Source organism: Oryzias melastigma, linkage group LG1 (assembly GCF_002922805.2).
Source record: "Oryzias melastigma strain HK-1 linkage group LG1, ASM292280v2, whole genome shotgun sequence".
NCBI lineage: Eukaryota > Metazoa > Chordata > Actinopteri > Beloniformes > Adrianichthyidae > Oryzias > Oryzias melastigma.
Window position 1 is genome coordinate 30,520,988 of NC_050512.1, and position 23,802 is coordinate 30,544,789.

The 23,802-nt window shown below is 38.8% G+C and overlaps 1 protein-coding gene across 1 annotated transcript in view; it reads left to right on the forward strand.

Annotated features, from left to right (window-relative positions):
* LOC112156981 (myosin-10) overlaps nt 1-23,802 on the forward strand; it is a gene marked incomplete in the record, with an annotated part of 61,534 nt that overhangs the window by 18,340 nt on the left and 19,392 nt on the right. Inside the window, 15 exon segments of the mRNA XM_024289361.2 lie at nt 7,999-8,026; nt 9,305-9,407; nt 10,311-10,340; nt 10,741-10,755; nt 11,201-11,218; nt 13,638-13,730; nt 14,671-14,734; nt 15,714-15,812; nt 16,162-16,305; nt 16,376-16,471; nt 17,017-17,135; nt 18,020-18,172; nt 18,258-18,431; nt 18,555-18,728; nt 20,232-20,346. Of these exon segments, the coding sequence (XP_024145129.1) occupies nt 7,999-8,026; nt 9,305-9,407; nt 10,311-10,340; nt 10,741-10,755; nt 11,201-11,218; nt 13,638-13,730; nt 14,671-14,734; nt 15,714-15,812; nt 16,162-16,305; nt 16,376-16,471; nt 17,017-17,135; nt 18,020-18,172; nt 18,258-18,431; nt 18,555-18,728; nt 20,232-20,346 (1,425 nt within the window).

Sequence of the window (23,802 nt, forward strand, 5' to 3'; positions counted from 1 at the left end):
CTTGTGGCCCCGCCAGCGTATTTTCTAGGTCACAAATACTCATTTTTTAAAAGCTTTTTTTCTGTCTGCTCTCAATTCACAAGAATTTGAATAAATAAATAAATAAAAATGCAATTTGGGGCTTTATTGTCTTTAAGTATGTGTAAAAATGCCACAAGAACATGTTAAAATCACTAAGTCTGAATCCAAATTCTGCCCCTACCCCTATTGCTTCTCCCTATCCCTCCAATTGTTGGGGCATTAGGAGTGGAAGTGATGTCTGAATTTGTTTTTTTTTTATTTAAGAGGTAGCCAAAGAGACTTATGACAGTATATCCCTCCGCCACAAAGGTGTTCCGTGTCACGCTGTGCTCATAAATAAGAACGTATTTACATGAGTGTTCCCTGAAGCACAAATGTAATGACTTTGTGTTTTAGCATGACTTTTTAAAGTTATGAATCTCGTGTTGTGTATTTTCTGAGCGCTGGCAGCTACATACTAACCTAGATATCCTGTGACTATTGATGCAGTCATCGGAGTTTATCAATGTTGTTTTTGAAGACACTATTTTTCCATAACTTTCCGTTTGGAGGGCTAAATGTTGGGGTAGGGAGAAGCTGTGGGGGTCGGGGGAGAATTATAATTCGGCCTTTACATTGGTGGGTCTTTAAACCTAAACAGCCAAATTGTGCAGATGTGGTGCAGAGGTAGAGCGGTCGACCTCCTGATCGGAAGGTTGCCGTTCGGTTGTCACCTCTTGTGTCTTTGGGAAAGACACTGAACCTCACATTGTTCCTGGTGGTTATAGTTTGGTACCATGTGTGGAGGCGGAGCTGCAATCATTGTGTGAAAATGTACAGTTCATATGCACTGCTGGATGTGGAAAAGCACAATAAAAGTGTAAATCTCAAAATAATTATCCTCTGTAGTTTACTGTCTTTTCCCAGCAGCAGAAAGTGTTTGAACAAACTGCAGGCTTCTTGAAATAATAAAAATGATAACCGTAAACTGCTATAAGCAGGATTTGATACAAAGACGGTATAAAAATGTTCCACCCAAAAGCCTTGATTTAAGGAAAAAAAACATTAAAAATCTAAAGTAATGTTTGCAGCTGTGATTCATTCCAGGAAGGTTATAAGCATCTTTGTCCCAGGTGACGGTTTGATACAGGCTCCCTTTGTTTCTATAGACATAGAATAAAACACTTTTTTCTGGTTTTCTCTTGGGTTTTGAATCAGGGCTTGAGGTCAAGTCAGACAGTTCAAACAAAAGCAAAGTTATTTGGTGATTTAATTTAAAAAAGAAATAAACAGTTTATTGTTAGAAGAATGTTAAATTTAATCTTAATGTCATCAAAACATATTTTTAACCTCTTTTTTCCTTTTTGTTTCTTTTTACAAATAATTCTCATCTCGTTTGTAGAAAGTGAATTATTTTATTACTTATAGTTAGAACTATAGTTTATATTTACAGTAAATCATTTAACCTCAATATAGAAAATACTTCTTTGTATTCTTCTTATATTTGAACACTTTAAACTTCCAGTCTGTGTGAGAATTTACTCACATCTTTTCCTTGTAACTCAGGAAGTTCTGTCGACTCGGTAGGAGTTTTGTTGATGTTTTTCTGTGTTGATTCTCTGATTGTTAAATTTCCTAATTTCTGAAAGTCCGGCTGTTCATAAGGAGTTTGTAAAGAGTTATCACTTTGCTGCCTGTTGATTGTTCACGATCTTGATGGGTTGAAAAAATAAGAAATCTACATCACACCTGCGTCTCACGGCGTCTTTCTTACGCTTACGTGTTGTATAATTCTTCACCAAAATTGTGCACGAACATTTTGACAGTTTGGGTTCACCCAGCGGTCTTCGTATTCACCCATAAGGGCAGTTGTGACAAAAGCTGAAACTCCTTTTTGGGTAAATTCTCCTCAGGTTTTGAGTGCAGCTCCAGATGTTTTTGACCTGCCAGATGTTTCAGGTACAAAATGTCTGAATAAGAAGTTCTGTGACTGCAGCAGTGATCAGGAATTCCTTGAATAATTACCAAAAAGTTGTTGGATTAATTGAACTGTCAGATATTATCAGACATTCCTTTGCTGAAACACCTCAAATCGTAGACCAAAGGCATATTTTTCCATTACTTTTGTTTCCATTTGCAAATCTCTGGCACAAAATCAGCTCTGGGTTATCTTGGCTGTTCGCCACGTTAGCCTTCAAATGAATCTTAAAAGATTTGCTTTAAAAAAAACAAAAACTTGTGGTTGTATAATAATGAGATTCCAGAGTGAGTAACAAAATATGTTTTTCCTAAACTCAAATTGTTTATATCACTGAATAATAAGAAACTCTCTTCCAGTTTGGACACTCCATCCTCAAAGTGCTTAAAATCGGATTTGATTCAGTTTTGTGACGATGTCTTTCTTTTTTTGTCAACACACGTCTGAGGCAGTCACTATAATGATCACATTATACTAACAGGAATAATCTGACTGGAAGAAAAAAAGACATTTGAAAGAACTGTACTTTATTTTTATCGTCAGATTTGTCACATGACTTCTTGAACAGGTTTAGCGACACAAACGTGTTGACTAACATCCGATTCCCACCCAGATCTCTCCTGCTGGTTGGGATTAGTTCCATCAGTTCGACGGAGCATCACAAGGTCGCGGCAGCACATGCATCCGAGCGGGTGGTGAAATTCCTCCGGAGGAAATTCTTCGCACTGACATGCCTGTTGGTATTAATTAGAGGATAATACTTATAAAGCTTCTCGCTTGTCAACTCACCTAGATTTAGAAGAAGACGTGTTTAAAGGGGCCACACCATAAAAAAACAACTTTTTGAGCTTTTAAGTGCTTTATACTGTTCATTCCTCACTATAAAGAACCTCAAAGTGGTATTTTGATAAAGATCAGGGATCAGGGATCTTGGACGTCGCAATATTCGCATTAGAATTTGGGAGCAGATCGCGAGTATTTGAGTCCTCAGATACTCGTTACAGCCCGATTCCTCATCCATCTCGGCACACTCTCTTCTTCCATTCAAATTTCTGTTATTATGGTTCCATACGGCTCTGTGTGAACAACCTGCTGCTCACCAAATGACCTTTTGAAGGTCTTCTCCATGATCCCACACTGAGAGACATGTAAAGACGTTGATTAGCTGGTTTTCATGACAGTTTATGTTGGATATATTTGATATTCTTCCTTTACATATAAGAGAACCAACTCTCGGTTGATTGATTCTTTAAGAACCTGACTTATGGATGTTATGAATGGAAGCATTTCCTTCATTGATTACAATCTAAACTACATTTTAAACCAGTCCAGGATGTCTTCATGAACAACTACTGTTTTTTAAAGTAATGCTGACTAATGCTCTGCAGTTCACGAGTGGCTCTGGGTGTGTGAGTCATGGTTTATTTGAAGGTAGAATTGGTTTTCTGTTGTACATGTACGGCTGTTAGCAATTTGTTGGCTGGAAGAGGAGATTATTGGAAATAGAGATGACAACTCACACAACAATGCTCCCATCTGCTGCTGCTGTGTTGACTCACAAGCTCCCACTTTCATGACATCAGGGTCACAGAACAATCGCTTCTTCACTTCGACCAAAGATGGTTTGAAAGCCGATGGATGTTTTTAAATACAGAAATGTTGCTTCCCTGGATTGCAGATTAGTAACATAATTATCATTTACACACATATAATACTTGCTGTTTTTGTCCAGAAGTATGGGTTTGTTGACGTCTATAAATACAGTTTTATTTCAGTCTACTTCGGATTCTCCTTTTTCTTCTCTTTTGATTTACGCATTTGAAAATCTTCACTGCTTTCTAACTTCCCAGTCATGTGAAAGTGGCAACAGTCCTGCCAATCATGCAAAACCCCCTTAACTATTCTTATGACTGTTCAGTAATGTCACAGAAATAACTGCCCCTGATATGGTAGTTATCTCCTGCACAGACGACCCGTCTGTGTCCGTAATCAGAACGGCGTGAAGAAGAACAGCCTCACAAAGGTGGAATCACATCTCGCTTCTGTGTCTGCAGCCGGTCAGATAAAGGAAACATCTGCTTGGTTTGGGTGTTTGGATCCTGTTACGATGACATGGTGACACCAACAGAAGCTACGTGTGATTGTAGTTTTTCTAGCATTTCTGTTACGCTATAAACAAAACAGTTGTTTATTACAAGAATGTAATAGAAATATGATAATTATTTTGTGGATAATTAACGCTAGACACCATCTTGATTTAAAAGTTCAGGAAATATAGGAAAACGTTGAAACATTTCAGTTGTGAAAACTTTTTGCATTTGTATTTGATATTTACAGATTAATCTGAAACGATTTGAGGATTCATCATTAGGGTCCATTTTTAAGAATGCTACATTTTTGTTAATATTCCACCGTCCAACCAAAACTGCCAATCTATATAAATAAAGACTAAGTTTGTTATGTTTCCTTTGCGTTGCGCTCCACGGGCTGAAGCGTGTCCTTGATGAGGATTCCAGCTGTGTCCTCACTTTACACCATAGGAACACAGTCAGCACTTTTACAGACCTTCACCTCAGACAGAACCACCCGACCTGCGGCCCTCGTACTGGAGGATTTCACAAATTCACAGCAAAAGCGTTTGGCCTTGGTCTGTCATGGTGCCATCGTACAGTACGAGGAATGTTTTGCTGCTGGGTGTTAATTAGATTTGTGTTAGAAGAAGCTGGTGGCAGATAAGAAGAGTACAGTTATTTAAAACAACCTCATGCCAACAACATTAGGACAATTGGATTAAAACAAATCCTCTTAAACTGTTTAAATGTACCTTTTTCTCATGTTCAATATCTTATTAGATTTACCCGGTTTGAGGTAAAAACTGATGTTTTATAGACCACATCTGGTATTTATATATTTATTTTTCTGTCCTCATTCACAGCTGTTTGTTAAAAGACCTTTTTCTGCCTCTTTCCTGAGGACGTGAAGATCTTTCTTCACCTTTGCTGTTACAGACTCTAAAGCCTCGTTTCCACTGAGTGTTACGGTCTAGTTAATTCTGGTGGTTTGTTTTCACGCTGCATTTGTAGTGGTGCGGGGTGGCCGTGGTGCAGCGGTATAGCGGTCGACTCCTGACCAGAAAATTGCGGGTTCCATGTGTCGAAGTGCCCTTGGGGAAGACACTGAACCGCCATTGCCTCTAGTGGGAGGTTGGCGCCAGTGTTTGGCAGCAGAACCAACATCAGTGTGTGAATGGGTCTGTGACAGTGAAGCGCTTTGGGCCTTCAAGGAAGGTAGAAAAGCGCCACTCAAGTATACGTCATTTAACATTTACCATAGACTGCTAGCGTGTCGCTAGCTCACCCTGTATCCCACCGTCGCTAAAGGATGGTAAGGAACCTTTTCAGTTCCACCACAGACCAGGCCTTGCTGTTGTTTGCAGACATTTTCCATCTAGACTCGTGACCAAAGGAGTACACAGAAAACAGAAAAACCCAAATTCTTAAAAAAGGTTAGCTTAAATGTGAGCTACATTGACACTTTTTAATGTTGTCATCACTTTCTGTCAATCAACGGGTGGCCACAGCGGCTCCGCCCCAACCATTCTGTTTTCAATGAACCTGCAACCGATGGGGAGCCCCCAAGAGTTACGGGTCGGAACTGTTTAACCCAAGTGTGTCAAAGTCAAGGCCCGGGGGCTGGATCTGGCGTGCCTGGTAATTCTATCCGGCCCTCCAGATCATTTTATTTTATTGTTATTAATGCCCCGATCTTGCGCTCATTTCTAACAACTGGACCAAACGGCTATTGTAGTATTGAGTATTATGGGATATAAACAGAGTAGTGGAGCAGCAATGAGACACAGCAACGTATGGAAATTAGGTCAGATGAATGGAGCCCCATTAAAACAGAAATGTCCGGTTGATGACATCTGAAGACAGACCAAAAGCAAGAACTCAAAACAGACCAAATTCAGTGGTCTCAGTCCGGACCAACAGACTTCTCCAGTCTTGAATACACCCTAAAACCGTTAACACGATCAACGTCATTGCAGTAGCTTCTGAAGGAGAAAAGCGGAAAAAAAGGCGGAATGACCTTGATTGTGTTAACGATTGAAAAGTTACAGTATTTTAAAGATTGTGTTTGTGTGACCGTTGACGCCTTAAAGGGTTACAACAACATTATACCAAGAATTACCAACATATCCAAGTGTGGAAAGATTACCATTCAGCTGTTTGCTGACACATTCTTTGTTGTCAATTATATTTAGAGATATATTGATCTCTGACTCCTTTGATAGTCAGCTAATCCATATGTCAATCAAGAATCAGTGGTTGCTTGTTTAAGTAGCATCGTCAGCCCCACGCTTAACGACTTCCACCCCACAAGAACAAACTGATCAGGAGAAACAGAAAACTCATCATGTATGTGTGTCGTGTCGTACATCAAAACCAGTTTCTGGTTTTGTCAGTACATGATGTGGAGGTAGAGAAGTCAGAAGATCATCCATCCATGTGTCAAAGTGTCCATGGACAAGATAATGAACCCTATGTTGGTCAACTCTCCACCAGAGGCAATGTGGGGTTCAGTGTCTTGCCCAAGGACACTTCAACACGTGGGTGGGAAAGGTGGAAATCTTACCTGTAACCTTCCGATTAGAGGTCGACCACCCTACTGCACCATGGTCCTTTCTGGATTGTGTCATTGACTGTTTTGACTGTGAAAGACAAACTGGTATAAATGTTGTGGGATTTTAAACTCTTTCTTGGTTTATTTTGCTGTTGTTTCCTGACGGTCTGCTGTTGGTTTTTCACCATCAGGGTCTAAGCTGAGCTCTAACACTTTGGACTCTTATTGATTTACTGTAATTTGCTCAGCGAAGAGTCTGGTGACTATTACTTAGCCAGCCATGTGAGCAGCCTGCAGGCCCTGATGGGAACAACAGGGCTGTTTCTCCATGACAGCAGTACTTTTCATTTTCACTATGTGGCCTGGAGGTTACACTCTGACTGTTTGACAAGACTCTCATTAGCAGATTGTTGGTATTTATAGCCAGAGAAATGGTCACATCTTCAAATCATGTTCTGATTGTTTTTAGCACAGCTCAAGCAAACTGCTGTGCTGGTCATGTGATGTTTCTTTTGCAGTTTAGAAATGTGTCTAAGTCAGACTTTCTGCAGTGGATTCCTCAGATCAGATCAGTGAAATGTTTAATGGTGTTAAAAAATCCAAGAGTATTTTTGTTTTATAGTTTGTTAATTTGGTTAAAGGATAACTCAACAAGACAGTTGGAGTTTGACTCCACTCTCAGCTCAGATTTTAAAAATAAAAAAAAATAAAAAAGGGAGGTCAGATGGGGGAGGTCTTCAAAATGGAGAGTGGTGCAGAGCAAAGTGATGCTAGTATTGAGGATCTGTCTTCTCCACCTTCTCCCGGGGCAGGCGCTCATAGTCCGGACCGAAGGGGACCCGTGTTTGAGAGTGGTAAAATGATGCTAGCATCATAAGCTAATACAGGCTAACATATTAAGCAAACAATTTCGAGTGAAATGTTCATTGCAAACGCATCACCAGGACGGAGTTCTCTGGATTCAATACCAATTGAACTCAACCACTGCTCCCTAACTTCAAAATCCACTGGAAAGTTGTTTAAGTCGGGATATTTTTGATAACTGAAAAGCAAAACACCTACGAGCCATGCTAAAGCTAACATGATAACGTTACAGATTCAAAGATGGGGCATGCTGACATGAAACTTTTAAGACTTACACCACCTGTAGGGGGCAGCACACTGACGGTTTTTGACTATATTTTCAGGAATCAAACAAGTTTATTTTAAATAGTCCAATATGTGGTAAGGACCAGCAGACAGCACTTTTAAAGCCTCATTTATACAGCTCAATAGCCAAAAAAGCTGATTTATAAATTCAGATTGGACGTTTATTTGGATTTCCAGGGATTCAAATTGATTATGGTTATAAGTTGATGTAGAAGTATTTATTAGTGTCATTTCTTTTTGTCCCACAGATCGAGAGGACCAGTCTATTCTTTGCACGTAAGTAAAAAACTTACATAAATGTGATATATCTTCACTGTGGTAAACATCTCAGCATTTTCTAAGCAGTTTCTAAGGATTGATTGTTTAACCCTTTAACACCGGAGTTCCAGTGTTTATGTTCTGTAATTCACAGTCATTTTTTAATCCTTACCACAATAATTCTAGTAGCTTCTGAAGGAGAAAAGCGGCGGTTTCCGCCGCTTTTCTCCTTCAGAATCTACTAGAATTATTGTGTTAAAGATGGAAAAATGACGGCACCTTTAAGGGTTTTGAGTTTAAGGATCACCGGCGATCCCTCATGTGTTAAAGAGTTAAAAATGTGTGATACAGGCCAGACTTTCACAACTGCACAAAATTGAGAAATTGAGGTTTGGGAAAACCAGAAACTCTTGAGAGACGACTCTTTCTGTCTTTCTAGAAAGACAGAAATGTAGCACACTTTAACGCTAAAAGAACCATTTGATGCAGTTTTTGTACTGACAAAACACAGCAATAACCCAATGATCTCCATCGTTTTCAAGTATTTGTAAATGACTAAAAACACACATTGGTCTACTTTTCACCTTTAAAACCAGCTCAAAGTCGAGGATAAAGCTTGATGAAAACAGTTTGTAGATGGCATTTTTAGCTAACACTAAAAGTCACTTTCTGTACAGTTAAACCCTGAAAATATAAATTAAAAAAATTGCAAATTGTGCAAATTATCTAGAGCCTTTATACTCATTTATGCAAACAAAACGTAACCCACAAGGAAACTCACAAACCACCGTGTGGTCATGGCTCCCATTCAGAACGCTCTTCTTTTTAAGTACAGGCTTTAAAGAATGCAGCGCCCAGCGGTCCAAGGTCAACAGCCGAGGCTCTGATGCAATCCCCCCGTAATCACGCTCCGTCTTTTCCACTCATCTGCCGTCGCCGCGCTCGGCCACGTTACATCTCTGCTGTGCACTCGCTGCATGCAAATGTGCACTTTGTGTAAAACCACAAATATGCTCTAAATCTGAACTGCTGCTTCAAGAGCTTAAAGAGGCTTAGAAGACTTAGGAAAATGTTTCAGCGCATGACGAAGCAGAAAGAAACGGGGCAAAAGCTGATGCTGTGACGGGTTTTTATCGCATTAAAATCTCGAATTTACTCTGTCAAATGAATTAAACCTGCAGACGTCCAACTAAAAGAAAACAGGTCTCTGCTATTAGAGAGGAGAGTATTGTGGTTTGGAGGCTGAACTCCTGGTGTCTAAATTAGTTTGACTTTTTTTATTGATTTTGTTTGCAGAGGCGAGTCAGGAGCTGGCAAGACAGAAAACACTAAAAAGGTCATCCAGTATTTGGCACATGTCGCATCGTCCCACAAAGGAAGAAAAGACCACAACATTCCTGTGAGTTTTTATTTCAAAACACTTTTTGTCTTTAATCTGCAAAATGACAAGAAAGTCTGTAAAACTACAAATACAGAAGAAATGTTCTAAATTTAAAGAGAAATGTTGTTCATTTGATTTTTTTCAGAATAGGGCTGCCACGATTAGTCGACTAATTGATGACTAATCGATTATTAGCCGATTAGTCATTACTTTATATTATATTCAGTCAGAGTGTTGTAAAGTTGAAAGTTACAATGGCATTTTTGGACTATTTTGGCATTTATTAATGTTTTATAGGCTATTTTGGAGTTTAGCTAATATTTCAGCTGCATTCTATCTGTTTTGACTAATTTAGGCTTTTTTTTAATTTTTAAACTGTTATGGAGTTTAGCTAATATTTCAGACGCATGCAATCTTTTCTGGCAAATGTTGTATTTTTCTAGTTTTTTATGCTAATATGGACTTAGTTAATACGTCAGCTTCATGGAAGCTGTTTTAGGCTTTTTTAATTTGGTTTTTAGAATATTTTGAAGTTTAGCTAATGTTTCAGCTGCAAGCTAGCTGTTTTGGCTAACTTAGGCTTTTTTTTTAGCTGTTTAGGCTAATTTGGTAGGCTGGCTATCAGCTTCAGCGATTTTAGCTATCAATTTCAGCATCTTCAGCTATCAGCTTTAGCATTTACAGTGACCAAATTCAGCTTACAGCGTTCACATAGATTTAGTTTTTAGTTAGTTTAAAGCTAATGATGGTTAAGACGTGCGCTTTACATCCAGTTTGTGCATGAACCGATCAGTCGACTAATCGGAAAAATTGATTAGTCGACTATTAAAATAATCGTTTCTGGCAGCTTACTTCAAAATGAAGATGTAAACTCCGATAAGTGTGGTTATCGTGTTCTAACTCTTTACATTTGATTAACAGCCTGAATCCCCCAAAGCAGTAAAGCAACAGGCAAGTTTACAGTTTTATATACAAACTTTATTTACATGCTACTTTACCATGTAGTTGTATGTATAAACACATGAATAAATAACATTTCTTTAATTTTGAAGAACCCACAGTGTCATATTTGAACACATTATTTTTCAATTGTTTCAATGTTTATTTTTATATTTGTTTTTTTTTCACTTTGGTTAATTGGTGCTACAGAAAATAAACAAAAAAATGATCAAATTAACTTTAAAGCCTAGAAAGGAAATTGTTCTTGGGCTCTCCAGGGTTTAATTTAAATGATTGTTTTGTCTCTTGTTGACTACGTAGCTTTAAATATTTGTTTGACCTTTAATTGCATGAAGAGGAAACCTATTTTACATTTTAACGAAATGTTTTTCTTTACTTTTCTCTCTGATAGGCACAAAATGGAGTTGTGAGTACATCTGGAAAACTGCATGAATCCTTTTGTGTTTGTTCAAATGTGTTTTCTACGTTTGTGGTTATTTAGGGTTTATGTGTAGTTTTGTCTTCAATGTTTTATGTATAAAAAGAAGAACGTAGATAATCAGTAGAAAACATGATTATTAAACTGTACAGTACAGAATTGGATGTCTGTGTCCCGTTGGGACACAGACATCCAATTCTGTACTATACAGTTTAATAATCATGATTTAATAATAATCCACTGACTGATGTTCTCAGTTTCAGTCAGCTTGAGATGCTGAAACTATAAAACACAAGAATTATTCAGAGTCTGAACAGAAAACCAGAAATATCTAAGTGTTCTTCATCGTGTCAGAGATGATCCGCGTTCTCCTGGTGTTCTCGTCTTCCTGTTTGTTCATGTTTTAACGCTTGAATCTCGTCATATTCCACAGAGTGGACTCCTGTTTTATGTGAGTAGGATGCAGAATCCCGACTTCCTCGCCTCTTTCAAAATAAAAGGGGTTGCTGGATTCATTCCGTTTCACCTGCTAGACAAAATAACTCACCTTTAGCACCTTTAGCTCTGATTTTATATTTTTATTTGTTGTTACTCGATGGATGCTTTTCACTGACACGATCTTTGTATCCACTGGCTGTGACTTTGCTTGATTCAGTGCATGATCTGTTCGTTCTCACAAGCTTGTTTTCAGTTTTTAAATCTTTGATTTATCGGCTGTGTAGCGCTAAGAACTGGATCTTCTTTACCACATAATCTCGTTTAGCACTCTGATTCTGTTGATTCACTATCTAGTCTGATCACTCGGTGATTGAAGTGATTTAATCTTGATTACAACAAAAGAAAACTTGAATATTTAAGGTTAAATTGTAATAATCTGTTTAACATCTTCCAGCATTTGGCATCTATGCTTAATGACATGCTCCTCATGCTACATGTAATCTATGGATCACTAAAATCTACAGCCACAGAAATATTATTAATTTACTGTAAAAGCTTGACTTTAAATCTGAATGTTCAGCATTTATCTTTAAGGTTTTTATGCTTCTACTGCATTCTAGTCGCTCTCTTTAATAGATTCTTAATTTATCTTTTATTTTAAATAACATATATAAAATTATGATTAAGTTTTTGAGCCTTTGATGTAATTTTAGTGGTTTATTTTCATTGATGGCCCAATGATCGTGACGTCAGCAAGTCTCAGGAATTCAAACAGAGTTTTTCTTGAGCAATTTAATTAACAGATTTAAAAGAAGAAATACTCGGAAATGCAAACACGAAATGATTTCTTATTATATTTTCTCTTTTTCAGAAGAAATAGGCCACACATACATGTTAAAAACTAAAAAAAACATGATTTTCATTGGAGGGGGACTTTTAATACTTTAAGATCCAAATGATCCCATTTCTTATGAGGACCAAGTCTCCACTTCAAAGTTAGAAAAATACACTTTATTTAGGTTCTTGTGGCCGTTACACAATTCTTTTATTAAATATAGCTTCAAATTCATCTCCACAGTTGAGTTTGTCTTTATTAAATTAACTTTGTTTACTTTTGAAAGCAGCACTTTCAAAATAAAATACATCCTGGGTTTGATAAGATCCTCCGGCTGCAGCAGATTTACCTGAACTACTAATTAAAAAAAAACACTTCTCTATCATTGTGACTTTGGTTTTCCTTCATTCTTTTTCTCCTTTTACTATTTAATATAAACACAACAACTTTGTTTATCTTTTTTCACTCCAATCAGTTTGTCCTGCTATGCAAATTGGCAAAAAGCCCACTCATTGAATAATAATTAAAAAAGCACGTATATCTTTTTAAAAATCTTGTAGATGACTTTATTTTTTAAAAATGCTCCATCTTTGTGTCCGGGGGAAACAGCCGTTTTGGCATCTATCAAAGCCCGGCAGCAGCTGTGCCTCCAGCCACTTCTGTCAGTTGTCAGATTTCTGACTTTCTCACTTTGCAGCAGAAAAGCGTCTTGACTTCTAATTCTGCAGCTGAACCCCCTCTGCTGTGCAAGTCGGTTTTCACTCAAAGCCCCAAAAGTCCTCTGAGCTGCTCAGACGATGCTCTTTTTACACCCATCAGCTCCATCCTGCTGTTTTGTGCATGAATCGTCTTTTATCCAGAGCGACTCCTCCGTTCACGCTGTGGAAAAAGGCTTAACGTTATTTCTGTCGTAATGGGAAAGCGTCTCTGTCAGCCGCAAGAGGAGGAATACTGCAGCTGAGGAAACAGTTCTGCTGTCGGCCGCGCCGGATTCCCCGCTCATGACGAATCCCACAGTGCGGCCTCGATGGAAACTCTGTGGAAACACCTGTCAAAACAGCTTTCCCAACCCGGCCTTATTTATTTAGCTTTTTAATGTGCGGCGCTGAACCAGTTTAGGAGAGAAACGTCTGCGTGGACGATCAGAGACGATGATCAGTTATTGAGATGTCAATCTTCTAGTTCATTTATTCTATCGAGTGCATGAAATGTTAAAGCTCAACACTTTTAAAGAAGAAAATAAAAAACATTTCTGCTTTGTCACTTTTAAGTTGTTTTTGTAAACATCAGATTCACTTTGGAACTACAGCCTATAAAAAAAATCAAAGTAGAATGGATTTCATGGATTCTTATTTTTAAAGCTTCCCTTATTGTCTGGATCAATTCAGTTTTATTAAATAACTACATTTCACTTTTTTCTGGTCTCTAGAATTTCCAGCTAATTTAAATGTTTCTTCTTCTCGTCTATTGCTTTGGATGTCTTTTGGCTTTGCATGTTGGCTCCTTCAGCCGCCACAAAAGCTCAGTTTTTCAGATCTTTTCTTTATCTTCTCTTTTGGATCCTGTGCTGAATCCTTGTGTTCTGTTTGTTTCAAAGGGCGAATTGGAACGTCAGCTTTTACAAGCAAACCCCATCCTGGAATCTTTTGGGAATGCAAAGACTGTGAAAAATGACAACTCATCTCGTTTTGTAAGTGGAGTCCCATGAAAATGACTCCTTCTATTTCCTCTAAATCTTTCAGGTCTGCCATCAGTCTCAGCATCACCGTCGATCTTTATCACTTCTTAATTAAATATTAGTGTGTATTTTGAATCAGTTTCTGGCAGTTTTTCACCATAAAATTGGGAATTATTTCATTTTAATTTTCTCACACTATAAGGAAATGCATCAAATAAAGATTCCACTTCATATATTGTATTTTTTTTAACCCTCGAGAAGCAATGTGACGCCCCCACCCACTGAGAAAAGATGACATCACAGTGGAAGAAACCATCACAAAATGAATGGGGGCCATAAAACATTTTCAAAATCCACTAACAAAACCAGAACGCTACAAAGCGCCAAGAATAACCAAAGGAAGATTTGAAGTTATTACCGTGATGGGAACAAGACCCATAGCTCTGCAAAATTAGAGGATTTTCACATTTTTGCACGATATGAGCTTCACAAACTTTCCCGTACACGCTGCCAGGTTACATCTACAACCACAATCAACAACTACAATTTTCCCCAAATCCCTGTTGGCACATTCTACAAGTGTAAACTCCTCGTAGAGATTTTAAGCTATCGCCTCTGAACTACTTGAGCATCACTAGGAAGACACTCGGGGAAAAAAACTGTTCCTTTTTGAGGTTGTAGACTCAAGTCGGTGAAGGCAGGCGGGGGGGGGACGCTGCTCCCTTTTTATTTTAATCTTTATCTTAAGTGTTTAGATTTTATGGCAGCTGTTTGCTGCTCGCAAAAATGACCAAACAGGAAAAAAAGTCCCTGAGTCCTCCATTGTTAAATTGTAAGATTTATTCCACACTATCATGATGTGAAATGTTAGTTTTCTCTGAAGTATTGTTCTGTTTCTGTTTTCTCTTGATGTTTGTTTATTCATTTCTTCTTCATTACGTGTTCTCTGCAGGGGAAATTCATCCGAATCAACTTCGATGTCACTGGATACATTGTTGGGGCCAATATTGAAACTTGTATCCTGTAATGAAACTGTTAATTATAGAAATAGAAGTCACTATTGTTTAAATCAGGTTGGTTTTGGTGCAGAAAATTTATATATTTGTTCATATATATTTTTAAAAAACAATAGGAATGTATGTTAGTTGAAGATGACATTCAGACTCTTGAAGTACAACATTTATGATACAATGACTGCAGTGCAAAAAAAAAAGGTTAAAAAAGAGACGTTGCTGTTTTGAACAGATGAGTTCTGAGTGAAGATGTGAAGAAAAGTTAGATCTGAGGTCAGAGCTGAAAGCTCTGCTCTCTGTGGAGGGAGTGGAGATACAGGAGATCTGAGAGACCTTAATGGCTTTGAAAGTATGGAGAAGGATTTAGAAACTGATACGGAGCTGATGGAGAACCGGAATGATGTGATTAACGGAGGGAGTTCTGAGACGGTACGAGCTGCTGAACTCGGCTGAAGCTTATGGAGATGTTTGTGATGGAGGCCAAAGAGAAGCAAGTTGTGGTAATCTAAACAAGACTGTGGAGGTGGACTACAGTGGTGTGGGGGGGCATGGGCGAAGAGTCCAAACCAGGAGATATTACTGGTGTGAGACTGAAGTGATTGTTTAAAGAATGAAACCCAGACTTTTAACCTGAGGGGAAGGAGAAACGGGAGGGCACAGAATTCAGACCCACCTTTAAGTATAAGAAAGTTAGAGGAAAAACCTGATTTAATTGGTGCTAACTTGGAGATGGGTTTGGTGGGTCTTATCTGCATAACAGTGGAAGCTTTTTGACAGAAAATACGGCCAAAAGGAAGTTAATAAATGACAAAAGACGGGACCCCAGATCTGAGCCCAGGGGAACACCTGAGGTAACAGCACAGGGACGGGATTTAGAAGATTTTAAGTGTTCCAGAAGTCTTCGTCGATCAAATCAAGCCACAAACGTCTGCTTTTCACATAGTTGTCTGGCAGATTTGTTTTCCTGAATGTCTGTTGACAGACTTGTTGGAAAAATCCAGAGCAATCCGACAAGCCAAAGATGAACGCACCTTCCACATTTTTTACCAGCTGCTGGCAGGAGCCGGGGAACATCTCAGATGTGAGTAAACTTCTCCAATCTGGATACTTTTGGCATCTCTCTAAACTAAAGTAAACATGTACTTGCAAATATGTTGATAGATGAGGAATGCAGTCAAAACTTGAACTCTTGAACTTCGCATTGGCAGGATTTGTGGATTTTTACATCGTTTGATTTCCAGAAACACAAAGTTATTTGCCAGGAAGCATTAAAGTCGTTTTGCTTGTGTGATGGATCATTTCAATTTGTTCTTTTTATCTTATTATGGAAAAACAGACGAAATATCGTTAAAAACATGCGATAGTTTAATCTCTTGGCCTGTCCCTTTCTCATAAAACTTTGTGTTTTTACTCCATTTTTCCGTCCACAGCGGATCTTCTTTTGGAGGGATTCAACCAGTACCGTTTCCTGTCCAACGGGAACCTCACCATCCCCGGCCAGCAGGACAAAGACAACTTCCACGAGACCATGGAAGCCATGCACATCATGAGCTTCGGCCACGAGGAGATCCTCGGTGCGGTTTAGCGAGTCTGTCGACAGAACTGTGGCCAGAGCTAAACGATTGACACTGTGGTTGTTTTCAGCCATGCTGAAGGTGGTGTCGGCCGTGCTTCAGTTCGGAAACATCGTCTTCAAAAAGGAGAGGAACACTGACCAAGCCTCCATGCCCGATAACACCGGTAGGCGCCCCCAACCAAACCATTGCTCTAAGTCCTTCTTCTCCACCTTCTCAGTTCTCCTCCATTACCCTCACGCCTCCCTCCTGCTCTGCACCTCACAGAGCAGAGAGGACTGTGATAAATGTCTTTCCTCTTCCTGACTCTTGACAATCTGCCATTAAGCTTCATCACTTAGAGGATTTACTGCTGGAGGAAATGGGGCGCAGCCTTCCTTTGCCTCCACAGTTTGGAGCAGAGATGGAGCGATAGATCCAGTCTGGTTCTAGCGCTGCCAGAGAAGTGAAGCAGAACTCCAGACCCAAGCAGATGTGGTCGTTGTTGTTTGATTGGGACCGATAGTTTATTTTTCTTCTAACGCCACACTTTTCCACAAGTTCTAGACGTGAAAAATGTGCTTTTTCCAGTCACGTTTCATCTTCTAAACCCGAAAAACTAAATTAAATTAAAGGCAGAGCATTGTCACCCTCCATCGCGGACAGATTTACAATGTTGATGCAGGATCAGATGAATGTTGGTTTAAGTTCTTTCATTTTTCGGTTTCCCAGCCGCGCAGAAGCTGTGCCATCTGCTGGGGATGAACGTGATGGAGTTCACCAGAGCCATCCTGACACCCCGGATCAAAGTGGGGCGAGATTATGTCCAGAAAGCACAGACCAAGGAGCAGGTTTGACTCCAAATAAGAATCAGAACATTCACACACTTTTCACCTGATCCACAACCACAAATGTGAAGTTTTCTATTAGTCTGAGTATCGATTATAATTTCTAGAAACGATTCGATTCTGTATTTGTTCGATTCTATCGATTCTTCAATTCAATTTTGAGTTTACACATTTATACAAATTTGTTTTGAAATACATGAATAATCTACTATATGATTTGAAGATATTAATATTAATCTGATCCAGTTCACATCCTGTAAATGTATCAGTGAAATAATGAGATTGTTAATATCATCCAGTGTTACATGGATTCTCTAGAGGAGAATTTCTAACTAAAATGTTCAGATCATTAACATTGTAAACATTGTTCTGCTTCTCCTGGAGGACGTTTCAGTTTGACCACTAGATGGCGATCACATTATAGCATTACACTTTATTCCAGAAGAAGAAGAAAGAATGCAGAAAAAACGATGTTTTAGACCACAAATATTTCCTTAAGAGTTTTGAAAATTCATGTCTATGAGATTTTAAAGATGTTCATTTAGTCAGTAATGTATTCCATTCCAGCAATTAAATTCTATTAAACGTTAGCATCAAGCTAGCGGACTTTAGCTTTATGTACTAAATCGATCTAGATTTTTTATGAAAAAAACTTAAATCTTTTCAAGTCGATTTAAATTAATGAATCGATTAAGAGTTTTCTGGTGTTTATGTTTTGGGTCTAATCAGAACCGGTCGTTTATTTTCTGTTTCTTTCTCTCTGAGTAAAAAAATAACTAAAATGTCAACAGTTGTCCTCCTCAGTGACATTATACACAGTATAAATGAAGTCTCTTTTATGAAGTGAACTCCTTTTTCCTTTCTCTCTCCTGTGTCGTGTCTTCCAGGCGGACTTTGCTGTGGAGGCTTTGGCTAAAGCCACGTACGAGCGTCTGTTTCGCTGGCTGGTCCATCGTATCAACAAAGCTCTGGACAGGACGAAGCGTCAGGGCGCCTCCTTCATTGGGATTCTGGACATTGCTGGCTTTGAGATTTTCCAGGTTGGTCCATCCTTCTGAAAGAGTTTTATTTGTTTCTGGTCTCTTCGTTGAGCGTTCTCTTCTTGCCTTGTGTTTGTTTTCGTAGCTAAATTCCTTCGAGCAGCTGTGCATCAACTACACCAACGAGAAGCTGCAGCAGCTCTTCAACCACACCATGTTCGTCCTGGAGCAGGAGGAGTACCAGAGGGAGGGCATCGAGTGGAGCTTCATCGACTTCGGCCTGGACCTGCAGCCCTGCATCGATCTCATCGAGAGGCCGGTCAGAACTCACTTCATTCCAAATGTCTCAGATGTTTCTAAACACAGATCAAATCTGCAGATCCCAGTCCCATCACTGCTGCTGGTGTCGATCAAACAAACTTGTGTGGGGTTCTCTGTGCAGGCGAACCCTCCTGGAGTTCTGGCTCTGCTGGATGAGGAGTGCTGGTTCCCCAAAGCCACAGACAAGACTTTTGTCGACAAGCTGATCCAGGAGCAGGGCACCCACGCCAAGTTCCAGAGGCCCCGCCAGCTGAAGGATAAGGCCGACTTCTGCATCATCCACTACGCTGGCAAAGTATGCTCTCTTCTTTGTCTAAATCAGAAAAAAATCACCGTTTTCTGTTCAATGGAAAGGATTCTTCAAGGGTCGGGAATTGATTAAAAAAATCAACTAATTAATCGCAAACTTGGGAAACAATTAATCACAATTGATCTTTTTTAGTTACAGTGTTTGTTGACCACTTGTTTTTTCACTTATTGCTAAATCACACAAAAAACTACATTTAGAACATTTATTTTAATTGATGCTGTTTATCAATTAAAAAAATATATCAGATTAATCACATTTAATTTGTGATAAATCACTATATGCGGCTTTTGAACAAAAACAGGGAAGAGAGATACTTTTCCTTCATTTTTATTGTCTGAAATGTTTCGATTTATCAAGTGTTAATCCAGAAGTCTAATTTGTGAGCACAAAACTCATCAACAGTGAGATGAGCAGAACTCTGAAGACTTTTTTGTCTTCAACATGATTACTTATTTTCCTGCACAAAGACGTTAACTTATGCAAATCTGCATCGACTTAGTCACTACGTTTAAAACTGAAAGAGAAGTCTGTCTCAGGAGCTGAAACCTGCTGTGTTTCAGCTCAAAAAGGACCTCCGTGGTTCTTTCACTCAGACACTTTTCCACCTCCTGAGCTGTGGCCCCTCTGGTGTGCTCCTCTCAGGAAAAGGATGACATTTACAAGAATCTACTGCTGCCCTTTGCTCCACGTTTGGTCCGTTTGTTGTTGTTTTCTATCCCCTCCTGGAGGAAGCTGGTGGCCCCTTTAGCGCCGTAGGGAGGCAGCTCATACCAGTGGGAGGTTTTGGACTTAGTGGAATCAAGATTTTCACGATTTTGTTTGTTTTCATGGAAATAAAGTAAAAATATTCAGAAAATAATCTATCAAACTCATATTTATTCTTTTTTTTAGGAATGTACTTTTTAATTTATGTTTAAAGATCAACTCCGATCATCTTTTGATCTATTTTCAAAGTATTCCCGGTGGTCTTTCAATTATGATTGTGCTGTTTTAGCCAAAATTTAATAAAAAAAAGAGTTTTCTAGGACATAGTGTCTGCAGGGCGGCAGGAGTTCATCAAAAATTCACCTTTGTGTTGTGGGCGGGACCTATGACCGGTCGTGAGTTCACCCTCCTTCCCATCCCCGTTGCTGAGAGCTCTCTGTTTACACAGCTAGCTTACAGCCCCTCACACCCCAACCTTGTAGATATCCAGCCGAGCAGTTCTGATCCAGATTCCAGCTCCAACGAGGAAAACAAAGACATCCATGGATCTGTTTATCTGCAAGTGGATGCATCAGAATGGGGCGGAGCATGGAGCTTGTGGCCCGCCCACCGTATTTTCTACAAACCTTTGCTTCTGAGTCATTTTGAATAAGGAAATACTCAGAAATACAATTTTAAGCTTAATTTTGTTCATAAATCATCAGAAAAATGCCATGAAAACGGATTAAAAACATCATTTCCACTGGAGTGGGTCTTTAAAAAGTCGTATTTGTTTTGTTGCAGGTTGACTACAAAGCAGACGAGTGGCTGATGAAGAACATGGACCCTCTGAATGATAACGTAGCCACACTTCTGCATCAGTCCACTGACAAATTTGTAGCTGAGCTGTGGAAAGACGGTAATCCTCTAGTTTCTACGCGGCTGATACTCTGATCCATTCTGTGTGTCTCTGTGTAGCTTTGTGTTTAGATGAGACGCGAGTCCGTCTCGCATGCTCACTAACAGTTGTGTTTTGTCGAGCCGGGCCCGCAGGTTTCTTCTGATGTGCATGAATTAACCCCGCCCGTCCACCTTTCCTCTCTCTCTCTGTGTTGTAGAGATTCAGACCATTCAAAGAGCCTCATTTTATGACAATGTCACATGTCTGGATGAGCCGGAAGGTGAATGAAATCGATCAGCAGACCTGGGCCAAAATGAGCACTGGAACTCACTGACTGTATATGAGACTGGACTGAGTGACTCCTCCCCTCTGGAGTCCCCAACAGCTACTAGTCATTAGATTTGTCAAAATAATCTTTTTTTAATGTTGATCTTTTTTTATGTAGTTAAGTTTTTCAAGATTTAAACTGACCAATCAGATTGTTCAAAAAAGTAGGTGGAGCCTGCTAGTAGGGATGTCCTGATCCGATCGTGGGATTAATGAAATCTGGCTCGATCACGTTATTTCAGAACAAAAATGTATAACCTCTAAAACAATAATTCACAAATGATCAAAGATGTTCAACAGTTCTGAAGATACTAAAGCCGGATCCTCAACCTGCGGCTCTGGGGCCTCATGTGGCTCTCTGGTTCAAGAAAAATAAAATGTTTGTCAATTTAAAAGTAACATACTTTTTAGACAGATTTGTCAAACTTTATTAAACTCACTCAGTTAAAGTTAAGTACGAATCGCTCCTGTAGTAATCCATTAAGTGTTTTCTAAGTTTACCGAAGTTCTACTAAATCATTTTTACACATTTTTGAGTACCGTGTACTGCAGTAAGTCAATTGGAGGTCAGTAAGCACAGAATTAAAGATCATTGGATTATATTTCTATTTTTGAGAAAAAATTAAGCATTTTATGTCGGTTAAATGGTCCAAAACGTCTGTAAAGGGTCACTTATAATTAGCCAGTTAAATTTACACATTTCTGGGTGAGATGCATCAAAAACAGTATAATAAACTTGTTATAAATTTCTTTTCAAATATCTCTGCTGACATTACAGTCCCTGTTATTACATTTTCTACATTAAGATTGTCCTGCATGGGACAAGGTGTCTTTTATTTTGAAAGGAAGTCACGTGATCCTCTGTCAAGTCGTAAACTATATCATATTTAGAAAACTTAAGGATATTTTCTCTTTATGTTTTTATTTTATTTATGTTAATAAATAACTATAGTAGAAACAGTAATACAAATCAGTGTCTTGTTTTTCGAAAGTCAGACTTTAGGGTCGGACTGGGTTTTAGTTGGTCAGAAATGGACCCGAACGGTTCTTTAAGGGTTGACGGTTGCCGACCGCTGTACTAAAACTACAGTCTAAAACTTTCTCACATGACTAATTATCATCTATTTTTTAAAATAATTAATCGTTTTTCTCATTAAAAGTTGTACTATTTTGACTTGATTCACAGGAGTTCACTGTTTTAGTGATAAACTATTTAATAAAAGGTTAGTTAAATAAAAACAGAAGTAAAACCTGAATCTGTTTAAAATAAATTTTTCTTTTTTTCTTTCACAAAAGTTTTGATCGGGACTCAGCAGATTCCTAAAAATCAAGTTACTTGGAATCAAATTTGGGCCAAAATAATCTGATCAGGACATCCTTAACCTTTGACCCACACATCCAGCAAGCTGACCCCTGATTGGTGGGAGTGGTTGCCATGGAAACGTCGACTCAGACAGATTTGGACCGATCGCTGCTTCCTGGCTCCAACATGGCGCCGTCCGTTTGGCTCAAAAAAGTGCAACTTTACTTGGTTTGAGCTGGAAGTAGAACCTTTTTCTACGTCTGATGTCACCCTCACTCTGTCCAGTGCTCTCATACAGTCAGTGGTTGGACTATCAGCCATAAACACAAGTGCTTCCAGGCTGCTGGTATATTTGTGCCCAGATCTGCCTGTAGCCGGTGTGTCACCACGTATTTGAAGTGGCTCCCATTCGCTTCTAGGCTGCATGGCTCCCAGGATTCAGGATGCAGCAGAGCTCAGTGGTAGAAGTTAGTCCTCAGCTGTCCTTAGTGATCCAGAGCGGCGCCTTTTGTTTCAGTGTTTCTGTTAAAAGAAGTCCGCCGTGGTCTTGACCTAAATGAGGAGTCGAAGGCGTCAGTTTCCAGTTTTCTGCCTCCTAAAAAGATTCCAGTTGAAGGGAATTGAAAGCAGATGTTGTTCTCGGTATTTTGGCTCTGAACTCCGGAGTCACTGTGGAGGGTCCAGACTGCAGACCGCACTCCAGTCTGAGCTTTCAGCCATCTGTGACTTCTTCTGGTGGAGTAAGAACGGATCAGATGCGTTTTCATCTCAATGTTAGATCTTACAGACTTGGGTATCAATTCTGTTGAAATTCAGAGCAGCTTATGAGGTTTAAATTTCTACATCTGCACTGAATAATTACACATAAAAGTAGGAAAATGACAAAATTTCAACACATTTTTAGTTAAAGAAAAAGTGAGAGGAAATAAAAATAACTGAACTGGATTCCATTTAGGGAGTGTGTTGATAAAATCATCAGGTTGTCGAGGTTTTTTTAAACAAAATTATTCAATTGGTGTTAAGATTTTAAACTATTCTTTAAATATGTATATTTTTTTCTAATCTGACAAGTTTTTATTATTAAGTAAATACTTAAACAATTATTTTTTCTTATTCTGTTTCGACAGTCGGCTCCAGAAAAACGGGATTTATAACCAGTCTCTTCAGTTTCTCTCCAGTTTCTGCTTCAAAACAAATGTACACATATTTTACACATTTGACATAAATGTAAAACCGTGTTGTGTAGTGGTGTAACTCGTCACAAAACTCACGGTTCTGATTGTGTCACGGTTTTAGAGTCACGGTTTGGATTGTTTTTTGATCAGTAAAAAGGAAAAAAATGACTAGATTAAAGCTAAAAATGTCTTTTTGAAACGTTTTACTACATATATTTTTAATAAAACATTCATAAAGTACTTCAATACACAAACACACATATATAACATCAACAATTTGCTCATTGAGGCCTATTTATAAAAGATACACATATAAACAAAAGTACTTCATCTGGTACTGCATCTTTAACTGAGATGGATGGATTTTATATTTTACATCTTGAATTTTTTCTGATTTTTCCCTGATGCTGAAATATCAACAACCTGGACGTTAAGACGAGATTAACGATGTTTTTTGTAGAAATAAATAAACCTGTTCTCTCGGTTCATCTGAGTCTGATGAGCTCAAGAAAAACTCCTCCCACACATGGCGGGAGTGTAAACACACTTTTGGACATCCATCAGGCAGCGACTTTGACGCACGTTAAAAAGGACGGTGGACGTGAATTTGAGGTGCGAATTACGTTCTGTTTGATCGGAAAATTTAGTTAAATGAAGCGCGCCAGGGAG